General features: G+C 42.2%; 1 protein-coding gene across 3 annotated transcripts; it reads right to left on the bottom strand.

The window, feature by feature from the left end:
* Positions 1-2,085: 2,085 nt before the first annotated feature.
* si:dkey-3h3.3 (uncharacterized protein LOC100144568 homolog) lies at positions 2,086-9,784 on the bottom strand. Of its 3 annotated transcripts, XM_046386101.1 has the most exons (4): positions 9,398-9,784; positions 6,415-7,419; positions 3,361-3,578; positions 2,086-2,835 (listed from the first exon to the last, which is right to left on the bottom strand). In XM_046386101.1, exons 1-4 carry the CDS (start codon positions 9,401-9,403, stop codon positions 2,766-2,768), a joined length of 1,299 nt encoding a protein of 432 aa, XP_046242057.1. In that variant the 5' UTR covers positions 9,404-9,784; the 3' UTR covers positions 2,086-2,765. The 3 variants fall into 3 exon arrangements, with proteins under 3 accessions (XP_046242057.1, XP_046242058.1, XP_046242056.1); XM_046386102.1 differs by lacking the exon at positions 6,415-7,419 and having other exon boundaries at positions 9,398-9,783; XM_046386100.1 differs by lacking the exon at positions 9,398-9,784 and having other exon boundaries at positions 6,415-7,573.
* Between the last annotated feature and the right edge of the window lie 13,487 nt (positions 9,785-23,271).

Raw genomic sequence — 23,271 nt, 5'->3', positions numbered from 1 at the left:
TACATATTCTATAATATTAATATTAACCATTAATTTTATTACAAGTACAAAACATACTTTAAGTAATGGCATATCAGGGGAGACTTGCTGCCCCAAGTGGAGTAGTTTAGGTATCTCGGCGTCTTGTTCACGAGTGAGGGTAAAATGGAGTGGGAGATTGGCAGGCGGATCGGAGCAGCGTCTAATGTGATGCGGACGCTGTGCCGGTGTCGTGGTGAAGAGAGAATTGAGCCGAAAGGCAAAGCTGTCAATTTACCGGTCAGTCTACATTCCTACCCTCACCTATGGTCACGAACTGTGGGTAGGGACCGAAAGAACAAGATCGCGGATACAAACAGTCGAAATGAGTTTCCTCTGCAGCGTGGTCCGGTCCAGCCTTAGAGATAGGGAGCTCAGAATAGAGCCACTGCTCCTTTGCACTGAGAGGTGCCAGTTGAGGTGGTTCGAGCACCTAGTCAAGATGCCTCTCAGACGTCTCCCTGGGGAGTTGTTTGGGGCTTGTCCACCCGGGAGGAGACCCTGGGGCAGACCCAGGACATGAAGGGATTATATCTCTTGCCCGTCCTGGAAACACCTTGGTATCGTACGAACTGGTGGAAGTGGCCGGCAGGACAGTTTGGGCTTCCCTGCTGAGACCTCTGCTACCCGGATTTGAATAAGCGGCAGAAGACGAGACAAAGCAACACTAGAACATTACAAACAGTTCTGACACGTTCACTGAAAAATGTCAACTTATGCAGAAAGTCATCTGTTTTTGAAAAAGGGTCAAGTAAAAAAGCTGCAGCAGATAATCTGCATATTGCCAAAAGTATTTGCTCATCTGACTTTACACGCCTATGAACTTAAGTGACATCCCATTCTTCATCCATTGGGTTTAATATGATGTCGGCCCACCCTTTGAAGCTATGACAGCTTCAACTCCACGCTGTTGTCCAGGATGTGTGAGTGCAGCCATGTTTCACTGAAGCAAAATATGCTACATTCACAGTATTTCCACTAGGTCTTCACTAGCGCTGCCAGTTTGTTCGTCTTATTCCCCAGAGACCTCACGTTTCCCATTATGATCACTGGGATCACTGGCTTATCTTCTCCTGCTCTCCCTCCGTTTAGCTCCAGACCTGCAACCCCAGTGTCTCCTCTGTAACTCCTGTGGAACCACAGGTCTGTATCGGGGCAGCAGCACAGGCTTACACAGTACAATCAGCTGTTCCCACGGGTAAACAATGCCCCTACTGCTATTGGCAAAGTTCTTTGTTACAAAGAGTAGAAAAAGTAACAGAAGAACACGGAGAAAAGTAATGAAACTAAGTCCAGCTGTTGTCACAACTTTTATGATTGGTTGTGATTAATCAGGAAAACAAAGAGCAGGAATAAACCATCAAATAAATAAAGATTAAAAAAAGGCAACGGGAGCTGCGGCTACAGGCTACCATCTGGGACACCGCCATCTTGAATAGTGGAGTAGAGCAGTAGTGAGGTCAGACACTAATGTTGGACAAGAAGGCCTGGCTCGTAGTCACTGATTCATCCCAAAGGTGTTCGGGTTGAGGCCAGGACTATCTGTGCAGGCCAGTCAAGTTCTTCCACACCAAACTCACTCATCCATGTCTTTATGGACCTGGATCCATGTTAGGAGTCAGAGCACTTGGTTTCAGGGGGTTGAAGCCCATGTCATGGCTCTTTGTAGAGTTCTTATCTTTCACTTTAACCATAGTTTATTTGCCATAACTACAGTATTTTCTGTACCTTAACTAAACTGCAGTTGTCTCACATCACATTTTTAAAAGGTTTTGTTGAACTGCTGCATTCTGAGACCACAATCAAGAACAAGAAGAATCCAGGTATGCATAGGTGAAAGAGGTCCACAAAGGCTTGAATTTGTAATGTACATATTTGTTGTAGATAAATGCAAAAACATTTGTTTTCATTTTGTATTTTTCTGTTAAGTGTTGACTTTATTTCATCTGCCGTGATTCACTGATATAGCAAATTAGTCCAAAAAATGTCATAAGAAAAATGCAAAATGTTTGAAACAATCCTGTGAACCAAATAATTTGAGGTGCAGCAACAAGAGTCATCATTTTCTAAAGGGTGGGTGAATATTTTATTTCAATGTTTCACCCTATTTCTGGGGGGACAGTTTATCCAGCTCATCTGGCTTTCAGGCAAGGCCTACATCTTTACCTGCTGTCCTCTTGTCAAGCCGTTCAGTGTATTTTGAGGTCCGTTAGTAGCTGGCACAACTGAAAGGCTGAGTAGTAATTAAATCCCCTTGACCTAACAACAAATCATTGTACCAATACGACTTATGATGTGACAGAATACAGTGTAATGTCAAAAATGGATATGTAAAATTCTAAAAACTTTCTAAAAACCCAAAACTAGAGAGTAGAGTAAGTAAACTAAGACAGGCCAGTTAGCTCTTTGCCTCACCATCAAATTAGACTGCTTACAGATAATGACCAATAAAATATAACTGTTGTCATGCGTTGCTTTTTCCATCTTAAATGATTTTGAACAAGACAATTTGAAACATCAATAAAACAAAGGAAATCCACACAATGAGAAATAACAACCAAAAATTAAGTTGGAAGCTATGGTTGACTAATGTTGGTTATCATTTATGAAACCCCTTACCCCTTTTTGGTTTGTAGCCTTGTGTGCCATAATGCCTAACATGTCTGTAGTTTAATATTTTATGTTTGTACATTAATTTGTGTCATATATCAGCTCTGCATTCATGTGTTAACAAATCTTTAAATAACTCATTTAATTCCTTTGACTGTCAGTTCATCTCGAACTCGGCTCAGATAATCAGGATCTGGGTATCCATACCTGCAAAGACAAGGGCAGAAAGTCCAGGAATCAAGGAACTTTATTGTCATACCAGCTCACATTCACATGTTTATGGTACAAAATTAGAATAGGGGGCCCGGGAGCAGTAAGTGGAATATAAAAATATAAGGTACGAGGTAAACAAAAAGTTGAATAGAAGTCAGTGACTTCATATGGTTTCATGGTCACGATGAAAATCTATAATGATACAATTAGTGTGCATTACCCTTATACGATATCAGACTTCTGTACTCATGATTAAATTTAGGTCCGATAAATATTATTCCCTTGCCATAAAGACATAAATGTGAAAAAAAGAATTTGAGCGCACACCAATTCATTCATTTGTACAACAGAAGATAGAAAGATGTCAAAGACACTGTTACACATCCTGTTCTGCAGCATGATGGTTTATGTCTGTGAGTTGAATACATTATAGTCTTGATTGGATGATTACATGAGAGGGCTGCAAGTACATTTAATAGTTATACACTACACATATTAAGAAGATGCCAAGAGCCTTACTGTGTTGGTCCTCCATGTGTTGAGGTTTTATGGTGTATATCATTCCATGTGACCATATTGCTCTTGCCAGTGGTGGTGGACTGACCAACAGTGAAGATGAGTCTCTGATCAAAGGCTTGCCTCAACAGTTTTACGATCCGCCTACCGTCTAAGGAGTCTGGGAGATATGCTGTACGGGATACGCCTTCATATGGCTGACCAGGGTTGGGATGCTCCTCCTGCAGATGAATAGTAGAAAAAAAACACTTTATTTGCTTAATAATGTGTCCAAGCGGGCGGCACGGTGGTGCAGTGGTTAGCACTGTCGCCTCATAGCAAGAGGGTTCCAGGTTCGAATCCTGGTCTGGGCCCTTCTATATGGAGTTTGCATGTTCTCCCTGTGCCTGCGTGGGTTTTCTCCGGGTACTCCGGCTTCCTCCCACAACACCAAAAACATGCACATTAGGTTAATTGGCTACTCTAAATTGCCCCTAGGTGTGAGTGTGAGAGTGCGTGGTTGTCTGTCTTTGTGTGTTAGCCCTGCGATTGACTGGCGACCAGTCCAGGGTGTACCCCGCCTCTCGCCTGTAGTCAGCTGGGATAGGCTCCAGCTCCCCCGCGACCCTGACGGATAAGCAGTATAGAAAATGGATGGATGGATGTATCCAAGCAACAGAAGTCCCACAGCTCCAAAGCAACAGTAGATTTTGTGTGACCAATTTTACATTACATTTTTAAAAGGACATAACAAAAAAAAAAAAATCATACATAGAGGCAAACTTACACAAAAATACGGTATTTCAATTCTAAGGAGGTAGGTAAGACCCATGTTAGTGCTAATAGTACAAATCACCTCAGAGTACAGGAAAGAGTAGAAACAACTGAAAAAAGCCAATGAAAAAATTTAAACTAGCAAAGAAAATCTATGAAAGAAAAAATTATATAAGCAAAGAAAATCTGTAAAATACAGGAACTCCAAACACTGTACTAACCCATCAAATACAAACAAACCAAAAAAAGACCAGTTTAGATATTTATGTAGACTGGTATTTTGGATTCGAATATCATAGTAAATATTGTAATTCAAAAATATGTGTGTTCTGCCAGTAAAAGGCATCAAATGTCTCTGTTCTTGGTGACTGTGAGATGTGGAGGCATTACTGGGGAGGACTGCGTCTGCTGAGAGGAAAAGGAAACGAGAGGCTGGCTGGGCCAGCATTTACCCTTTCATACACAAGTGGCAGATGGCAAGGTGCCACCTGCTCATTAGGAGCAACAGATAGATAGAACTGGAAGGGGCCAGGGACTGAACTACTGATAGTAGTACTGTACTGTAGGCAACCACGCTAACTCTTGAGTCACGGTCACCTCACAATGTAGGGAAACTAAAGTAGCTTCATGTAAAACTACTGACATATTACTATTAACATTGTTCAGCATTTTTACCGATAATCTTATCTTACTTACGTTTACATTTTATGAAGCTGTCAACCACATCTCACAGTCTTTAGCAGTGGATGGGTTTGATTCAGTTGTCATCACATTGTTCTTCACACTTCCACTTTCTTGTGATAACAGGTGGGTGTAAAAAACGAGGATCTGAAGGCTGTTCAATAGGGGAGCTGAGGAGGAACATCAGGGAGTGGAAAGCCTGCTACAGGGAGAGGTTGGAGAAGCAGCTGCAGCAGAACAATATTCCAGCGGAGTCTGGAAAGGCCGAAAAACCATCTCAGTCCACAAGGCCATTGGGGAACAGAAGTTGGTGAACAATCTCAACCTATTCTTCAACAGGTTCGATCAGTCACCTTCTCCACCATCATCCCTGCCCCAGCCATCTCTGCTGCAACCCCCCACCCCTGTACTCCCAGCACAATGTCCTACTCCCATACCCAGGCTCCTCTTCACAACTTTTAGCTCACAACCACCCCCTCCTGTTTTGAGTGCCATCAACCCATCCTCCACTCTCTCCAGCACACATCCCCCCATGGTGAGCACATCTCACCATGAGCCTGAATCTGAGGAAAGTGCCACAGCTGTGGAAAACATCCTGTGAGGAACCATTGCCGAAGCCAATGCAGCCTATGGACCAAAACAGCTACAGACTGGTCTTTGTATACCTCCACCACTTGATGGAGTCATTGATGAACCCACTCCAGTTTGCCTATCAGCCTGGCATTGGGGTGCATGACACAGTCACCTTCTTTTGCACAGGCCCCTCTCTCACCCGGGCAAACCTGAGAACACTGTGAGAATCACATTTTTTTTGATTTCTCCAGTGCTTTCAACACCATACGGCTTGTGCTGCTGAAGGACAAGTTGGAGCACTCAGGGATGGACTGGCACAACATGGCTACTGGACTAATTAACATTTAATTAATAATAATAATTAAAACATCTCTATTGTCAGTATATTTTTGCATACACTGAAATTCTTCTCTGCATTTAACCCATCACTGATTTAATACACATTCAACAAGCAGTGAAACACACAGGAGCAGTGGGGTGGCATGTCAGGCACCTGGGGAGCAGTTGGGGTGGTTAGGTACCCTGCTCAAGGGCACATAAGCTGACTAATGGTGTGTGTGTGTGGGGGGGGGGGCAATGATCAATCACTCCACCACACCCAAATTTTTCCTGCCAGTCTGGGGTGGAAATAAACTTGCGACCCTCCGTTCACAAGCTGCTGCTTCTCAAAGCTTTAGGCCACGGCTGCCTTGCGACATAACATTATTTATGTGTGTGATCTCAGTCACATTGTGAGGTTCCGTCTTACTTATGGGGACAAAACGCAAGTCCCCCCACACCCCCCCAATAGTGGAGATGGTAAAGGGGTTGAATAGCTTTGTGACTTAAAGACTTTGGCTATAGGCAGCCTAGACTTCTAAGAACCTCCCTAGAATGCTTCTGGTGTTTTCAAGTTGATCCTTCAAATTCTATTTCCAGTCAGTTTGATTTTAACTGAGATGCAATTGAAAACTCTAGAAAAATCTAGTCAATGGTGTTAAAATTATGCAAAAACAAATTTTCCAGGTTTGAAATTTACATTTACATTGTTCAGTCTTCAGTGTGTCTTACCTTTTGGATCCCGCTTGGAATGTAATAATGGATTATTATTGTTCCATATTTCTCATATCCAGGTAAAGATGAAGAGGTTTTGGAGACATTCATTATACCTCCATCAGGTTGTGTCCCTGTCAAAGTGCCATACACCTCCCCACATGTTGGGCATACAGGCTTGTAGTCAAAGGCTTGTTTCAAACAGTTTCTGCAGAATGAATGATTGCACTGTAGAGTCTCTTTCTTTGTTGTTACTATTAGTTCCATACAGATTGGACATGATTCATCTTCAGGATCTTTGCTGTGTGTGGGTGAAGGACCTGAGGTTCTACTGCTAGAGGTCTCTGGTGAACCTTTGTTTATGGGACTCGTGCTTGAGCTTTGCATATTTTGTAAAATGAGCTCTTTCAGTTTAGAAATGTGCACAAAAGGCCCAATCACTGTTACTTGATATTTGTTGTTGGTGGGTTTAAAAGTAAGCTGTGGAAATCTCCTCTGTATGTCTTTGTGGTCATATGGACTCACACAGACAGATGTGACCTGAAGGTCGGAGGCAGTTCTCTGGTATAATGTGATGAATCTCTGTCTGACAAAGTCAGCATGAACAGGGTATATGGAGACATGGTGTGGCCTGAAAGTCACCTGTACTATGTTACTTGACTCAGTGTGCACCTTTCGGATGTCAGGATGTGTTTCAATGAAAAAAGTTTTTCCTCCAATTTTGGTGAGTTCTTTTGCACACTTTTGCTCAATATAATCCATAACAACAGCAGCTGCATAAACAGATTTGACTTGAGTTGAAGGCTGTTCATGTTGCTGACAGATTGGCCCACGTTTGGTAGTACTGAAGTGATGCCTCACTGCTGACAGTTTGATTGAAAGTTTCTCCAGTTGCTCATAAGTTCCTCTCACTTTGTAGCAGGATCCTTTTTTCTCAGGACTGTACGACTGCAGAAATGTCATTAATATTCCAGGGTCCGTATATTCAGCTTCGTCAATAATGATAGTGATGTCTGTGATAAACTGCAACAAAATAAGGAGACAAACAATGAAAATGCTACTAAGCAGTGCTTCCCAGCAGCATCTCATACACTTGTATGCAACTTAACAGTTTTTTACTACTCAAGTAGCAACAACATAAATAAACAACAAGTGCCCTGTTTAACTTGAACATCCATGACATAACATCTACACAGGATTAGGAGTATACAATAATAGTTTTTTTCACTTTCTGACATATGTATGTATAAAATAATATTCTGCGGCCCTCCACATGCAGAAGTGTGTGCATTTATATGTAAAACAGAAACAAAAACCAACAAAAACCAACAAGCCACAAGGTAGAAGTTAATCTTCCAAAGGCTAGGTTACACTTCAGCAAAGATGTTGAACTGAAGGTTAAATTAGATATAATGCGTACATAACAGAAAATTATATGGTATAATAAGAATATAAGATATACTAACCAACCAAGGGGCATGTGTGAGGCATAGGGAAAGATGTACCTTATTTTTCCACACTGTAGTTGGCAGCCCCAACGTCATTGGACGTTTTGGACGAACAGACTAACAGACTAACTTATTATAGCACTAATAACTATAAGATGAAAATTAAGTTTAAAAAATGGTGAGCAGCATCAGCCAATACTGTTTCCAGCACTCAGTGATTTCAAAAACCCTATTCAGAGCAACCGTATATTTGGCTCCATATTAGATGTTAAATTTTCAAACAGAAACATCATACTGTTGAGTCTCATATTTGTTTTATTGCTAACAGATAAGAAGAGCTCCCGATGTCTGGTTTGGATTTTTAAGCTGCTATCCCTATAATATTCCATGAACAAGACTTCTGATAGTGTTTTTTTCTGTTATTGTATAGATAATTTCACCTCTTATAATGTGTCATGGTACAAAAATTTGAAAACTACAATACCACTGAAGTCAAAGTGGAAAGAAAATACCAGTGTTGGAAGGACTCTGATCATGTTCTTAAATAGAAGTTGCAATACCACGGTCTAGAAATACTATTACTCGTAAAAGTCATGAATTTAAATTGTCTACTGAAATTAAAGCACAAAGTATAAGCATCAAAATATACTAAAGTAAAAGTAGCTTATTCATTACAAAAAATAAATATATATCAGAATAATTTATATTGTAATATTGGATTATAAATACTGATGGATTATGTTTTTATAACTTTAATGCTGTTAAATGTGGTTTAACTACTTTTTATAATTTATCCTCTTCGCTTTAGAATTGTAAAATTTTACCTAAATTCATAATATTACGTCATCATTTTTTTGTTGATTATATTTTATATTATAAAGTAAATGCAAAGTAACTTGTAACTTAAGTTTTTCAAGTGCGTCCATATACGTGTCACAAGGGTAATAGCGAGTTCGAACCGATTTATCAATAAAAGCAGTGTTCCGGAGTTAGGTTCTTTCATCAGTCAATTCATCTTTTAGCCAATCACGCAATAATACATGAATATAATAAATGAATGAATAAATCAAATAAAATTAATATAATCAAAATGAATACGAATAGTAAATATTAAATGAAATAAAACTGCCTGGAAATTGTACGTCAAAGACAAAAACTGACTAACCCTCAATGCACATGTCCTTCAGTCACATATCTCCGTGTCTGTCCAGTAGGCAGCAGTGGTGGAAATAACTCATTACATGTGATCCGTGGGCTTTCGATTTAACGCAATGGTTAATATGTACTCTCCTGAATTTATCTGAATTGCTGGGCTTTTAATTTGAAGTTTAGACACCACAAATCTTACTTAATGTTTTCTGGACAAGTTGGAAAGTCAAACATGTTATAATAGTTTGCTTTTGTTACTGGAGCAAACGGAGATCGCCTTTATTTCAGCAAAACAGAAACAGCAACCAGCGTCAAACCTAGATGCGTCAAACCTAGATGCACCAATCTATCCCTTCTTTCAAGTCACATTAGCCTTATTAAGCTGCTTTAAATGAAAAACTTACCTCCATGCTGCACTAGTTCTTGTAAGTGTACTGCCTGCTTTCTGCTTTCACTTTCAAATTCACGTTGTTTTCCGTGTGCATCACGTGTCTTTTAGCGACCCCTGCCGGTGACCCATTAAATAACATTCAACATAAAAATAAGTGAAGAACTGATTTGAAAGCTAAATATGACAAACCCTCATCTGTGGTCACTTTACTTGTGCTTTCTATAATACCATTATATGCTACTTTATATTTCTACATTTCAGAGGCAATGTGCTTTTTACTCCACCACATTTATTTGACCATTGCCTGCATTCGGTTTTTATGAAAGGATTGGGTTAATAGAATGCAGCAGCTACTGTCACCTTGTGACCTCCATACTTACAGAATATCAAAATCAGAATTCCTTTATTTATCCCCGAAGGGAAATTCTTTTTCGTACAGACGTTGCACTTGCAGTTTTTCCCGACCAAAAAAGAAAAGTGAAAGATATAAAAATAGGATAAACAAAAACAAGATAAGTATAAATCTAAAAATACTTAGGATAAACAAAAACAACGTAAGTATTTTTAGATTTATACTTATCTTGTTTTTGTTTATCCTATTTTTATTATTTATTTTTATATCTTTCACTTTTCTTTCTTGGTGAATAGTTTTGTTTGTGACATAATTATGTTGTACAATTTATTAAATTTAAAAAAAGACCAAGTAATAGCTATGTACATTATGTTAGGTTGGCATGCACATTATCTGATAGGCACCAGTAGTTTGTCTATTTTATTTTTTTATTTTATGCACACAGTGGGCTCACACTGCACCGCAGGCTTCAGGGAATTAGGACAATCAGAGAGAGTGAAAGGAAATGGGCATGGTTATGCAGCAAAGGACCGCAGACTGCAGTCAAACCGGGTCACTTCTGTGAAGGGATTTCAACCTTCTGTACATGGAGCTCACTAACCCAGTCCACCACGTGTCAACTCCTGTATCCAATCTTTATAGTATTGTATTACATGTTACCACTGAACCTGTTTACCTGTGGGATGTTCCAAACAGTTGTCTACTGAGCAGGGCCGTTGCTAGCAATTTGGGTGCCCTAAGCACAAATGCTTTGTGGCGCCCCCCCCCCCCCGAAATGAACAATAATTCAGAATTTATCAGTGTGATACTCTTTATTTCCAAAACAACTCATCAATATTAATGTTTTGAATAAATACGTCTGAATTAATAATGACACCAAACATGAAGTTAAAAAAGGTTATAATAATAAATGCCACCACCATTATTATAAACAAAGATTTGTACAATGACTGTAGACTGAACATTGAACTGAACCATGTAAACACAGAATAAATTATTCAAGTATATACCCTTGTAAGTAATACTGTGCAAATTTCTTCGTTAAATAATGTACACAAGTACAAATAATTGCACAATACAATTTACTCAATCAAGGAACTTTAAATAAGAATTTGAAAGTGCAAATTTCTTTTTTAAATAACCATACATAAGAACAAATAACTGCACAATAGAATTTACTCAACAGAGGAACTTTACCATCTCTATACAGAGATCATTCTGCTATTCAATAGAACTATGAACAACAACCACACAACCACCAGAGCTGACTTTAAAAGGACCTCTCTGCACAATTTCCACATGATCAGCATCTAAAATGTAAGCTGACCATAGAGTAGGATTAGTTGGAGGGGGCACATATGTCTCTACAGTGTCACTTGCTGAAGGCCTCTCAGTGACAGGACTCACTCTGCTTTCAGAAGCGGTGTGTGGAGTTGTATCTGTACCTGAATTGGTAGTTGATGGTTGTTGCTGGTCAGAACTGGGAGCTGTTGCAGAGTCTAAAGACCAGCTGGTGGATGGTTGATTATCTAAATCTTCCTCCTGGCCTTGAGCTCCTCCTTGCACGTATTTAAGCATTGACCCTGCATTCAGAAATACAAGAAAAAAATATTCAGGGACTCTACTGAAATGCAGTTTTGAACCATAGTACAAAAAATTTGGAATGAGTTTTATTGTCATTTCACACATATAGAAACATGAGGTGAAATGAAATTAGTTTCCCCGGTCCTGGTATAAGCCCAATAACCAAACAAAATACCTAATGCTATAAATATAAAACAACACTATATAAATATAAAAAAATCAGAATAAAAGATATAAGTGATATAAACAGTGAACAGGGAGAAACAATGTTTACAGCAGTACTGCGGTACTGTGCAAATGGCAGAGTAGTGCAAATGACAATAGTGCAAATGAATGAGTAGTGCAGAGTTCTGTGCAAATGGCTGCATTGTGCAATGTTCCATGGGTGGTTGTCGGGAAAGGGAGGGGTGTGTGTGTGTGTGTGTGGATGGGGTGTAAGGTATGGGGTAGTAGCAGGGGCTACAGAGGACCTCCAGAGTTCAACAGTCTCTCAACTTCTGGGAAGAAGCTGTTCCTCAGTCTGGTGGTCCTGCTCTTAATGCTTCGCAGCCTCCTGCCTGAGGGGAGAGGGGCAAACAGTTTGTGTGAGGGGTGGGTGGGGTCCATCATGATGCAGGAGGCCCTTTTCCTGCACCTGGAGGTGTAAATGTCTGTGGTGGTGGATAGGCTGTGTCCCACAGTCTTCTGTGCAGCTTTCACCACCCTCTGCAGAGCCTTTTTCTCTGCCGCAGAGCAGCTGCCGTGCCACACAGTGATGCAGGAGCACAGGACGCTCTCCACCACACATCTGTAAAAGGATGTCAGGACTGAGCTCCCCAGTCCGGCATGCCTCAGCCTCCTGAGAAAGTAGAGGCGCTGGTGTGCCTTCCTGATGAGGCAGGACGTGTTGCTGCTCCAGGTGAGGTCATCCGTTATGTGGACGTCCAGGTACCTGAAGGTGGAGACCACTTCCATCGCTGTCCCTCCGATGTACAGGGGAGGAAGGAGTGATGTCTGCCCCTTCCGAGGTCCACTATCATCTCCTTGGTCTTCTTCACGTTGATGCAGAGGTTGTTTTCTCTGCACCAACCCTCCAGGCGTTCCACCTCCTGCCTGTAGTCGGACTCGTCGCTGTTGACGATGCGTCCAACCACAGCTGTATCATCCGCAAACTTCACGATCAGGCAGCTCGGATGTTGCGCTGAGCAGTCGTGTGTTAGCAGGGTGAACAGGAGGGGGCTCAGCACACAGCCGGGGAGAGCCAGTGCTGAGGGTGATGGGGGAGGAGGAGATATCATGGATCTTCACTGTTTGCGACCTGTCCGTCAGGAAGTCCAGGACCCAATTGCAGAGGGTGGAGCTCAAACCGAGAGCACTGAGCTTATGGATCAGTGTCTGTGGAATGATCGTATTAAAGGCAGATGTGAAATCCACAAAGAGAAGGCGGACATAGGAGTCTTTATTCTCTAGGTGGGTGAGAGTTGTGTGGACCACAGAAGATATGGCATCCTCTGTGGATCGGTTCTTCCTATATGCATATTGGTGTGGGTCCACAGTGATGTCGATGCAGTCTTTGATGCGGGCCATGACCAGTCTCTCAAAGCACTTCATGACCATCAGAGTGAGGGCTACTGGCCGATAGTCATTCAGGCTCGTCACTGGTCTTAGGAATGGGGATGATTGTAGCGGTCTTCAGACAGGTGGGGACCGTCGCTTGTTGGAGAGAGGTGTTGAAGATGTCCGTCAGTACCTCTGTGAGCTGATGTGCACAGCCCTTCAGCACCCGCCCCGGGATATTATCGGGACCTGCAGCTTTGTGTGGGTTTATCCTCTGGAGGGTCCTCCTCACTTCTGCTGAGGTCACGCTGAGGGGCTCTTCACCAGGTGGGGTGCTGGGGGGGGGGGGCGTCTGGGTCCTCAAAGCGGGCGAAGAAGTTGTTGAGAGCTTCAGTCAGAGAGGCGTCCCTGGGGCATTGTGCATCTTTGGTGCTATAGTCTGTGATGCACTTAATGCCCCTCCGCATGCTCCGAGGATCGTTGGACGCAAAGTGTCCCTGGATCCTCTGGGCGTATGCGGTCTTGGCCCTCTTCACTCCTGCCGTCAGCTCTCTTCTTGCCGCCCTGAGTGCCATTCTATCACCTGACCTAAACGCAGCATCCCTGGCTTTCAGCAGAGACCGGACCTCCGTGTTCAGCCAGGGTTTCTGGTTTGCGTAGGTGGTTACTGTCCTGGTACTGGTAACATCCTCTGCACACTTGTAGATGTAACTGAGGACCGCAGATGTGTAGTCCTCCAGGTCCACCTCTCCCTTACGGACAGCTGCTTCCCTGAAGACCTGCCAGTCTGTGCGCTGGAAACAGTCCTGTAGTGCAGAGACTGCATCGCTGGGCCACACGGTGATGGTCTTCTGCGTTGGTGTGTGGCGTCTGAGCAGCGGACGGTAGGCCGGAACCAGCATGATGGAGATGTGGTCGGAGAAGCCGAGGTGGGGGTGGGGGACAGCTCTGTATGCGTCTCGTTTGTTTGTGTTGCATGTCATTCATGTCATTCAATCACTGGCTGTCAAGGTGGTGTCCAGCAAATGATGTGGGCTTTGTAGATAATTGGCAGACCTTTTGGGGAAGACCTGGAGAGACGGCATTCATCCCACTTTGTATGGAGCAGCTCTCATATCTAGAAATCTGACTGAATTTCTTATTAAACCAAAACCCTGACAACCTAGAGTTGAGACCAGGAGGCAGAGTTGTAGTCCTACATGCCTCTCTGCGCACAGTTAGCACAGTTACCCACCCAATATCCCATAGAGTCACCCGACCACCTAAATTGATTAAATCACATACAAAAAGAGGAGTTATACATAAAAATCTAATAAAGATTAACATCAACACCTCCACGGCTACAACAAATAGTAGAATTGAATGTGGACTGTTAAACGTTAGATCTCTATCATCAAGCTGTACTAGTAAATAAATTAATATTGGATTATAATGTAGATTTATTTTGTTTAACCAAAACCTGGCTTCGGCCAGAAGAATATGTCAGTGTAGTATCTGCAGTTCAGTATGGTTCATGTTTAGATAAGGATATACATTAAATCGGGTGAGGGGGTTTTCAACCCTTTTCTTGGTTTCTTGGAAAACTGAGGACATTGGATGCGGTCTAAATGTTTTGCCTTGGAACCACGAAAACAACTACCCTATATTTGCAGAGGATTGGAAATGTTTCAGTAGAGTGGTCCATGTTGTCCATATTGGCTGGGATCCTCTCACATGCATGTGCTTAATCTGATGATGAGCTTCTTGTAATAAACTTCTTACACAAGTAAGATGGTGTCAGAGGAGATCTCTTTCAATATCTTCACATCATCGCTATCCAATATACTACATCAGCTTAAATTAATCCACTCAACCCCCCAGTGGAGAGTTTTTGTACCAGGGTCTGTGGGATGATGGTGTTAAAAGCAGAGGAGAAGTCCAGGAAGAGCAGGCGGACATAGGAGTTTCTGCTCTCCAGGTGGGTAAGGGCTGTGCGGATCACTGATAAGATGACGTCATTCGTGGAGCGGGTTTTCCTGTAAGCGTACTGGTGGGAGTCTACAGTGACGTCAATGGAGTCTTTGATGTGGGCCATGATCAGCCTCTCGAAGCACTTCATGACTACCGGGGTCAGGGTTATGGGTCTGTAGTCGTTCAGGCCTGTCACTGTGGAACACTTTGGGACGGGGAAATAGTGGCAGTCTTTAAGTAGGTGGGGACGGACGCCAGTGACAGTGATGTGTTAAAGATGTCTGTCAGCACCTCAGACAGCTGGTGTGCGCAGTCCCTCAGTACACGCCCTGGGATGTTGTCTGGGCCAGCAGCTTTGCGGTAGTTGATACCTTTGAGGGTCTTCCTCACATCCGCTGTGGACACACAGAGGGGCGTGTCACCAGGTGGTGGTGTAAGTCTGGGGGGGGCAGTGTCAAGACCCTCGAAGTGAGCATAGAACCTGTTGAGTTCGTCCGGCAGGGAGGGGTCCCGTGGGCGTTGTGCATCTCTGATGTTATAGTCCGTGATGCACTTTATGCCCTTCCACATGCTCCGGGGGTCGTTGGAGGTGAGGTGCCCCTGAAAGTATGTGGCTTTGGCCCTGATGATGCCTGCCGTTAGTTCTTTCCTCGCCACTCTAAGTGCTGATGCCTCACCTGCCCCGAACACAGCATCCCTAGCTTTCAGGAGAGCTCTCACCTCAGCGTTATTGTTGTAGTGTACTGCGCTCCTGGAGCACACTCCATATTTCCACTGGAATTTTCAGAGTTTCTATTGAGTCTAATTCTAAAAATGAATAAAGTAATTATTATGGACGATTTCAGCACCATGTGGACAGTGGTAATGATACCCTTTGCACGGCATTTATGTGTTTATTAGATTCAGTCAGCTTCTGTCAGTGTGTACATAAACCCACTCACTGTTTCAATCACACTCCTGACCAAGGAAAAAACTCCTACACTGGATACCTGTCTGATAGTGCTGTGGCTAAGAAGAAGAAAGCAGTTCTATTGCCATTTACTTCAGTATCATGTCCCGGCACTGCAGAACATTACAACGCTAAAGAAAATTCTTATGCCAATTGTGGTCCCTCTCAAATTCACCATTTTGTAGACAGTGCTGCAAGCTCATTAACAATAGACTTTGTTGCCCCACTAAAAAAGAAACACATAAAGCAAAAGAGACTTGCACCATGGTATACTATGGAGGATCTCAAATTTAAGCAAAACATGCCAAAAGGAAATGTCGTTTGTCCAAACTCATTGAATCTCGCTCAATCTGGCATGACAGCCTTAGATTGTATAGGAAGGCCCAACGGACTGCCAGAGCAGCCTATTTAATTAATTGATTAAAGAATTAATTGAGGATAACAAGCATAACCCCAGGTTTCTGTTCAGCACTGTAGCCAGGCTGACAGAGAGCCATGTGCTATTGAGCCTTGTATCCTTGTAACCCTCAGCAGTAATGACTTTATGACCTTTTTTAATGACAAGATTTTAAACATTAGAGACATTAGTGGGCAGCCGTGGCCTAGAGGTTGGAGAAGCGGCTTGTGATCGGAGGGTCACCGGTTCGATTGCCCCACCGGACGGGCAGGAAAAATTTGGGTGTGGTGGAGTGATTAATGCAAAAAAAGCCCGCCCCTCCATCAGCCGGCTGATGTGCCCTTGAGCAAGGCACTTAACCCCCCCAATATGCTCCCCGGGCGCTTGATGCTGCCCACTGCTCCTGTGTGTGTTTCACTGCATGTAATTTGCCGGATGTTGCATAGTTCAACTAAGGATGGGTCAAATGCAGAAGACGAATTCAGTGTGTGTATGTAAAAATATATATACTGTCAATAAAGCTGATTCTTCTTCTTCTTCTGTTCTTCAAAATTCAACATTTTGAACATTCTGATTGACATTCAAAAACTGGAACCTTAGAAACAGCAGTACATCCAGATAATTATCTTGACGGCTTTTCTCCTCTCCTCTCTTCATTCATATTTTCATCTAAACCAACAACATGCCTCTCAGAACCCATCCCTACAAAGCTACTCAAAGAAGTTTTACCCTTACTTACCACCTATTAGATGTGACCAATCTGTCCCTATTAACAGACTATGTGCCCCAGCCCTTTAAAGTAGCTGTAGTCAAACCTCTCCTTAAAAAACACACACTTGACCCAGAGTTTTTAAGCAACTACAGACCAATAATTAACCTTCCATTTCTCTCCAAGATCCTTGAAAGAACAGTTGCCAATCAGCTATGCGATTTTCTTCATAGTAATAGCTTATTTGAGGATTTTCAATCTGGCTTTAGAGCTCATCATAGCACAGAGACGGCATTAGTCAAAGTCGCAAATCAGAATCAGAATTCCTTTATTTATCCCTGAAGGGAAATTCTTGAATGTTGTGGATTAAAAAAATGTTTAACATGCCTTATTCTGTTTTATGCTATATGTTTTATGCTATATTATTAATGGTATAATTAATAATGTTATAATCATGTAGAACTAGTTGTTTGTCTCAGGACTGCACACTCTGAGGGAGATAGAGGTATCATGCACAGTAGGAGAAGGACACCATATCTCAAGTCACTCTGACCGATGGGCGAAGACACTGATACACCACCCCTCCCCTCTGGCTTGAGTGGAAAGGTGTTGAGACTAGCAACCAGTGTTATCTTAAAGTACATATACTGATGTACTTCCTTGAGTGCTTTAGATCCCACTTGGCGTTTGGCTGAAGCAGACTTGTGTTCTGAGGTGGGATCTCCAAAGATCTTTGTTTCTAAAATAAATAACTCTGTTTTAAGGCTATTTCAACAACTCTGTTTTAACTCTCTCACATCAACCTACTCGGGGAAGCAAGTGGGCTTCAACAATGTGTTCAAATTTTTTAAGAAAATTTAAAAATACAGGTATGTACATGTGTAAAAAACCAATATATACATTGTATATATAAAGTGAGTGAGTGTGTCGGTCACAGTGCTGAGTTTAACAGCTTGATGGCAACAGGCAGGAATGATTTCCTGTGTCGCTCTGTGGTGCATCGTGGCAGTAAGAGTCTTTTGCTGAACGAGCTCCTGTAGCTGATCAGCACATTGTGGAGAGGGTGAGAGGGAAAGTCCAGTATAGTTCTTATTTTGGACAACATCCTCCTCTCAGACACCACTGTCAGAGAGTCCAGTTCCTCTCCCACAACATGACTGGCCTTCTTGATGATTCTATTGAGTCTGTTAGTGTCCCTCACCCTCAGGCAGCTGCCCCAGCAGGCAACAGCATTATGTGATGGCACTGGACACCACCGACTCATAGAACATCCTCAGCATCGTCCTGCGGATGTTGAAGGACCTCAGCTGCCTCAGAAAGTAGAGGCGACTCTGGCCCTTTCTGTAGACCATGTCCACGTTCTTGCACCAGTCCAGTTTGTGGTCTAAGTACACCCCCAGGTATTTGTACTCCTCCGCCACCTCCACAGTGGCCCCTTTGATGATGCAAGCCCCCCCTCTGTGCTTACCGCTGGTTCCGCAGTCTCTGTCCGCACGGACCGTTACCGTCACATTGTCGTCGAGTATGTCCTGGTGCAGCCATGTCTCCGTAAAGCACATCAAACTGCACTCCTGGTATTCCCTCTGACTCTGCGACAGTGCCGTCAGTTCGTCCATCTTATTCCCGAGTGACCTCACATTTCCCATGACGATAGAGGGGAGACACGGCTTAAACTTCCTAGTCATAAGCCTCCGTTGTTTCAAAGCTTCCCTCTTCCTCCGTAACTTTTTATTTCCCCTGCATCCCCTGTGAGTTTTAATCCAGCATTCAGCAGGGATTACTCTCGGTGTTTTCCCTGGAGCGGTGGCCAGCTTCAGGTCCATCAGCTGATCCCGAGTGTAAACAATGCAGGCAGCGAGGAGTTGCATCGCCGCTCCAAAAAGTGTAATTCAGCGACGAACATAAACACCAAAAAAACCCACAACTTTCCTGGTGTGTGGTAAATAGAAAACAGTGTAGTCCAGAGTAAAAGAAAGTAAAAGGAGTCGCGAAAATATAATAAAAACAGTAGAAAACAGTGAAAAAGATCGGGAGCGTCTGTAACAGTCTGCACACGTATCGATGCATGCGCACTAAGTATGACCTACTGGCATCAGACAAGGGACTTATCTCTGTCCTTGTACTGTTAGACCTTAGTGCCGCATTTGACACCACTGACCATTCCATCTTATTACATGAATTGGAACACCTAATTGGCATTAAAGGAACTGCATTAAGCTGGTTTCAGTCCTATTTATCAGATTGATCTCAATTTGTTCGTGTTAATGATGCATTGTCTATACTCACAAAAGTTGGTCACAGAAGAAAGTTTTAAGTCTACTACGCACGTAAGGATGGGGAAGCACGTCTTTGACTCCCGGACCATCAGTACTGGATCACCACAGGGCTGTGTTCTTTCTCCTCTGCTTTTCTCCCTGTATACAAACACCTACACCAGACACATGCACTTTCCCTTTGCACATCCAGTTCCCTTGCACGTCATCACTGCACTTCATAAAAATATGGCTATCTGCAAATGTTTACCTCCACCGTTGTATATACAGATGTATGTATATGTATACTATGTATATGGACTTTTTGCATCTCACTATTTATCGTTTTTTATATTCTTTTCTTGTGTATGTCTGCTGTACCAGATGCCAAAGCTAATTCTTCGCAGGTGGAACCTACCTGGCAATAAAAGTTTCTCTGATTCTGATATAAAGCCCAGAACGGCTAGGCACCATCATATCTTAAATAGTTGATAGTTCCCTATTATCCGACCATAGCTTTATGTTTCCAAGATGCAGGGTTACTTGTGGTTCTTAGAGTCTTCAAAAGTAAATTGGGAACCAGAGCCTTTAGTTATCAAGCTCCTCTACTGTGGAACCATCTTCTGGTTTTGGTCCGGGAGGCGGACACCCTCTCTATATTTAAGAGTAGATTTAAAACTTTCCTCAGCCACAATGCTGATGGCTTTGCAGAAGCAGCATGTTTTGTAAATGTCTGATGGAGGGAACCCCGATCTTCTCAGCTCTTCTCTCTACCCACTGCAGGTCCATGCGATCTGCTGTGGTGCAATTTCCAAACCCCCTGTGATGAGGATGAGGAGAGGAAGATGAGCTCTTTCCTCAGCTTCCTCAGGGAGGTGGAACCACTGCTGGGATTTCTTGACAGTGGAGCTGGTACTGAGAGACCAGGTGAGGTTGTCCGCCAGGTGGAAGCCAGGTTGTTGACTTTGCAAACAGGGACAAACCAAAACACCAGAAATACAGGGAAAGAACAATGTATCATTGTTAGGCTTCAACAAACTGAACTGTACATTACGAAAAATATCGTCACACCATGTTTGTCAAGCACAGAATTTGCCTTATTTTCATTAGTTAACAATTGTGGAGACACTCATAATCTAATATGACCATGGGCAGATGGTCAAGGCAGATGGCCGCCCATCTTGAGCCGGGGTCTGCTCCGATGTTTCTGCCTTCTAAAAGGCAGTTTTTCCTCGCCACTGTCGCCAAGTGCTTGCTCAAGGGGGAATATTGGAATACATGATATAGTATTTTTAATAGTCCATCTATTTGTATATAATAGTAATAAAATAGTGAGTAGTGAACTGTATAATAATAAAATATATTGATAATCAATAAGCAATTGTTTATGTTATTTTTGCTATATATATATATATATATATATATACATACATATTCCATTCTGTGTTCTTCTGCTGTAACACCTGAATTGTTTCCTCCCTGGGAAACAATAAAGGCGCATCTTGTAATTATCTTGTGATATGGAAAGAAGACTCGCTGCAGTGTCTTAATATTTGATTTGTATTTTCTGATTTTGTTTTGGTTTTCTCAATTATGGTCAGTGAGTAATTTGATTTTGAGTTTTTTTTATGAAGTGCACGAATTGGATTAGCAAAATTAAAATAAAATTATGGGGGAGGTACACAGAAAAAAAATTCTACGTTGTGAAACATTTTCGGAACATTTTCACTGTATAACTTATTTCTGAACAAAGACGAGAAAAATAAGCCAAATCCACACAAGTGAGTTTTCACAAATCATCTCGCAGTATTTTTAGCCAAGCTATAGAGATTCTAAGTACCTACTGCCCTAGTTAAAGGCATATGAGCATTGGAAACATTAGGATTTAGGTATTTAAGTAGACTACTTATGACCAGTGATGCTACAAGAACCAGTAAAACCTTATAGGCTGCCATGTGCTCATGCAATCTAGGCACTTTCAAATTTCAGTATATTTCACTGGAAAAGGAAAGGAAAGGAAAGTGACATATCTTGTCATTGGAGGGAACTCACTCCAACGATATTTGTTCTCTGCATTTAACCCACCCAAGTGACGTGCACACACACACAGCAAACCCAGGGCAGTGGGCGACCGCGTGCAGCGCCCGGGGAGCAGTGGGGGTTAGGTACCTTGCTCAAGGGTACCTCAGCATGGACACCGGGACGGGGAATCGAACCAGCGATCCACCGGTTACGGGTCCGACACCCTAACCGCTGATCCACGACTGCCCCTTTTTTTTTTTTTTTTGGAAGTAGATCACAGAAATCAAGCCCGATATTTTGATGAAATCTGTACTTTTTACGACATATAATTTGTAAAGCATACCACAGTGGTTTTACACAAATGATGAGAAATTGATGATGAAATTTATTTTGCAAAGAAAATGACACACAAGTTTGAGGCTTAACTTTCCGAGCAGCAGTTGAAGGCAGCATCCCTGATCACATTGCCGTGTTTGTCCAGCAGAGGTCAATGAAGCTCTACACACTAATGTTTTTAGCCTGTCAGGAGATGAACAGGAGTGACGCTGCTGCCTACCATGTGACCGTCCTGATACCAACAGCTGGATTTTCCGTCAAGCACATTCTGAACTTAACATCGAGTCTTCTCTGTATTGTTCCGCTGTTTTTTTCTTTTTTGTTTGTTTTAGTAGTTTGACTCTCACCTGGAAGCTGGCTGGGAATTGTTGATCTTGAAAGACAGCTGTCCTCCTCCGACGTTTCATCAGTGATTTAGCTTAATCTGAAGTTGGTTCCAGCCGATAGATTTTCAGCCATCCTGATCTCAGCACAGTATGTACAGAGGACAGCCCTCACATATAGATGCTTGGATTAAGAACTGAAGCGTTATGATTGATGTAATTTGTATCTTATGCTATGTAGGCCAACCTGCTGTATATGTTAGTATATATATTCTGCAGTCTATAGATTTTTGACCAGATTAGTAGGCTTTTGTAGTCAGCGGTGTGTGGATGGATTGTGAAAAGTGAGTTCTCCCACGGCACAGTTACTGAAATAATAAGTAGCACCCTCCCCTCCCACCCCAGGCAAAATAAATAAATAAACAAAAATAAGAGAAGAAAAAATGTGGCAGTATGATTTTTGTTGTTACAGTTTAATGTAACCTATAGTGAAGTGCAAGGGTATTAATGTAAGCTAAAATGAGCGCATTGCAATTCAGCAATGCGTAAAAGACTTACATTTCCTAAAGTATATTAGTATATTTTCATAAAATGTGGTTAAAATAAATGAATATGATGAATTTTACTTAAAAATATTAATCTGATTTTTCCCTCTTTTGCAAATTTTATGCTCACATTAATTTCAATATTTCAACCTGCGGGGAAAATGTAGACTTTGACCCGCACTTATCCTTCTCGTATCAAGCTGTTTTTCGCTCTGCCTTTAGATAACATCCAGAGAGTGAGCCTTAACAGCAGTCAAAACATCCTGCGGGTCGGACTGACGAGCTTTAAACATCTGTTTAATTCAGCCAATGGAATATAGCCTAGTTTTTTATTGCTGAAAACGCACCGTGAGCAGAGATTAAATGCAGTTTCTAATCTGATTCACAGGAGTCAGTTGCAAGCAAAACAACACCCCCAAAGCGTCATGGATAGCGTGAAAAAATATCAAAGATCAGGATTTAAGAAGTCCAGCTGCGTTCGGAAAAGGATATCACGACGTAATTTTATTTAATCAATTCTGGGTTTAAATCTGTTGAATGGGTTGAATTCTAGAAATGGCTGGAAATGGTAAATGGCTAAACTATCATCTGTGCAGATGGTGTTGGAGTACCGTGTCTTAGCTGCCTGTCAAACAGCATCCTCTCATCCGGTCAGGTTGCTGTCCGATCAAAACACTGTATGTCCGTTGAAGATTTCATCTCCTGCATGGAAATTATGAGGCTTAAAGCAAGTTTGTTTGTGAAAAAATATTATATAATAAAGTTCTGTAATATGCAGTAACAGCACAATCAGCAGTTGACCTGTTCTGTTTTGGAACATTAATCGCATGTTTGGGCATAATTAAATAGGCTATTATCGTTCAGTTGTATAGGGTACGGCCTGCAGTGCCATACACAGGTGACAAATTAAGATACTGAGGTTCATAGTTAGT

This window comes from Scatophagus argus, chromosome 4, assembly GCF_020382885.2.
Source record: "Scatophagus argus isolate fScaArg1 chromosome 4, fScaArg1.pri, whole genome shotgun sequence".
In the NCBI taxonomy this organism is placed as follows: domain Eukaryota; kingdom Metazoa; phylum Chordata; class Actinopteri; family Scatophagidae; genus Scatophagus; species Scatophagus argus.
Note: the sequence above shows the minus strand (reverse complement) of the source record. Positions and strands in the feature narration are given on the sequence as shown.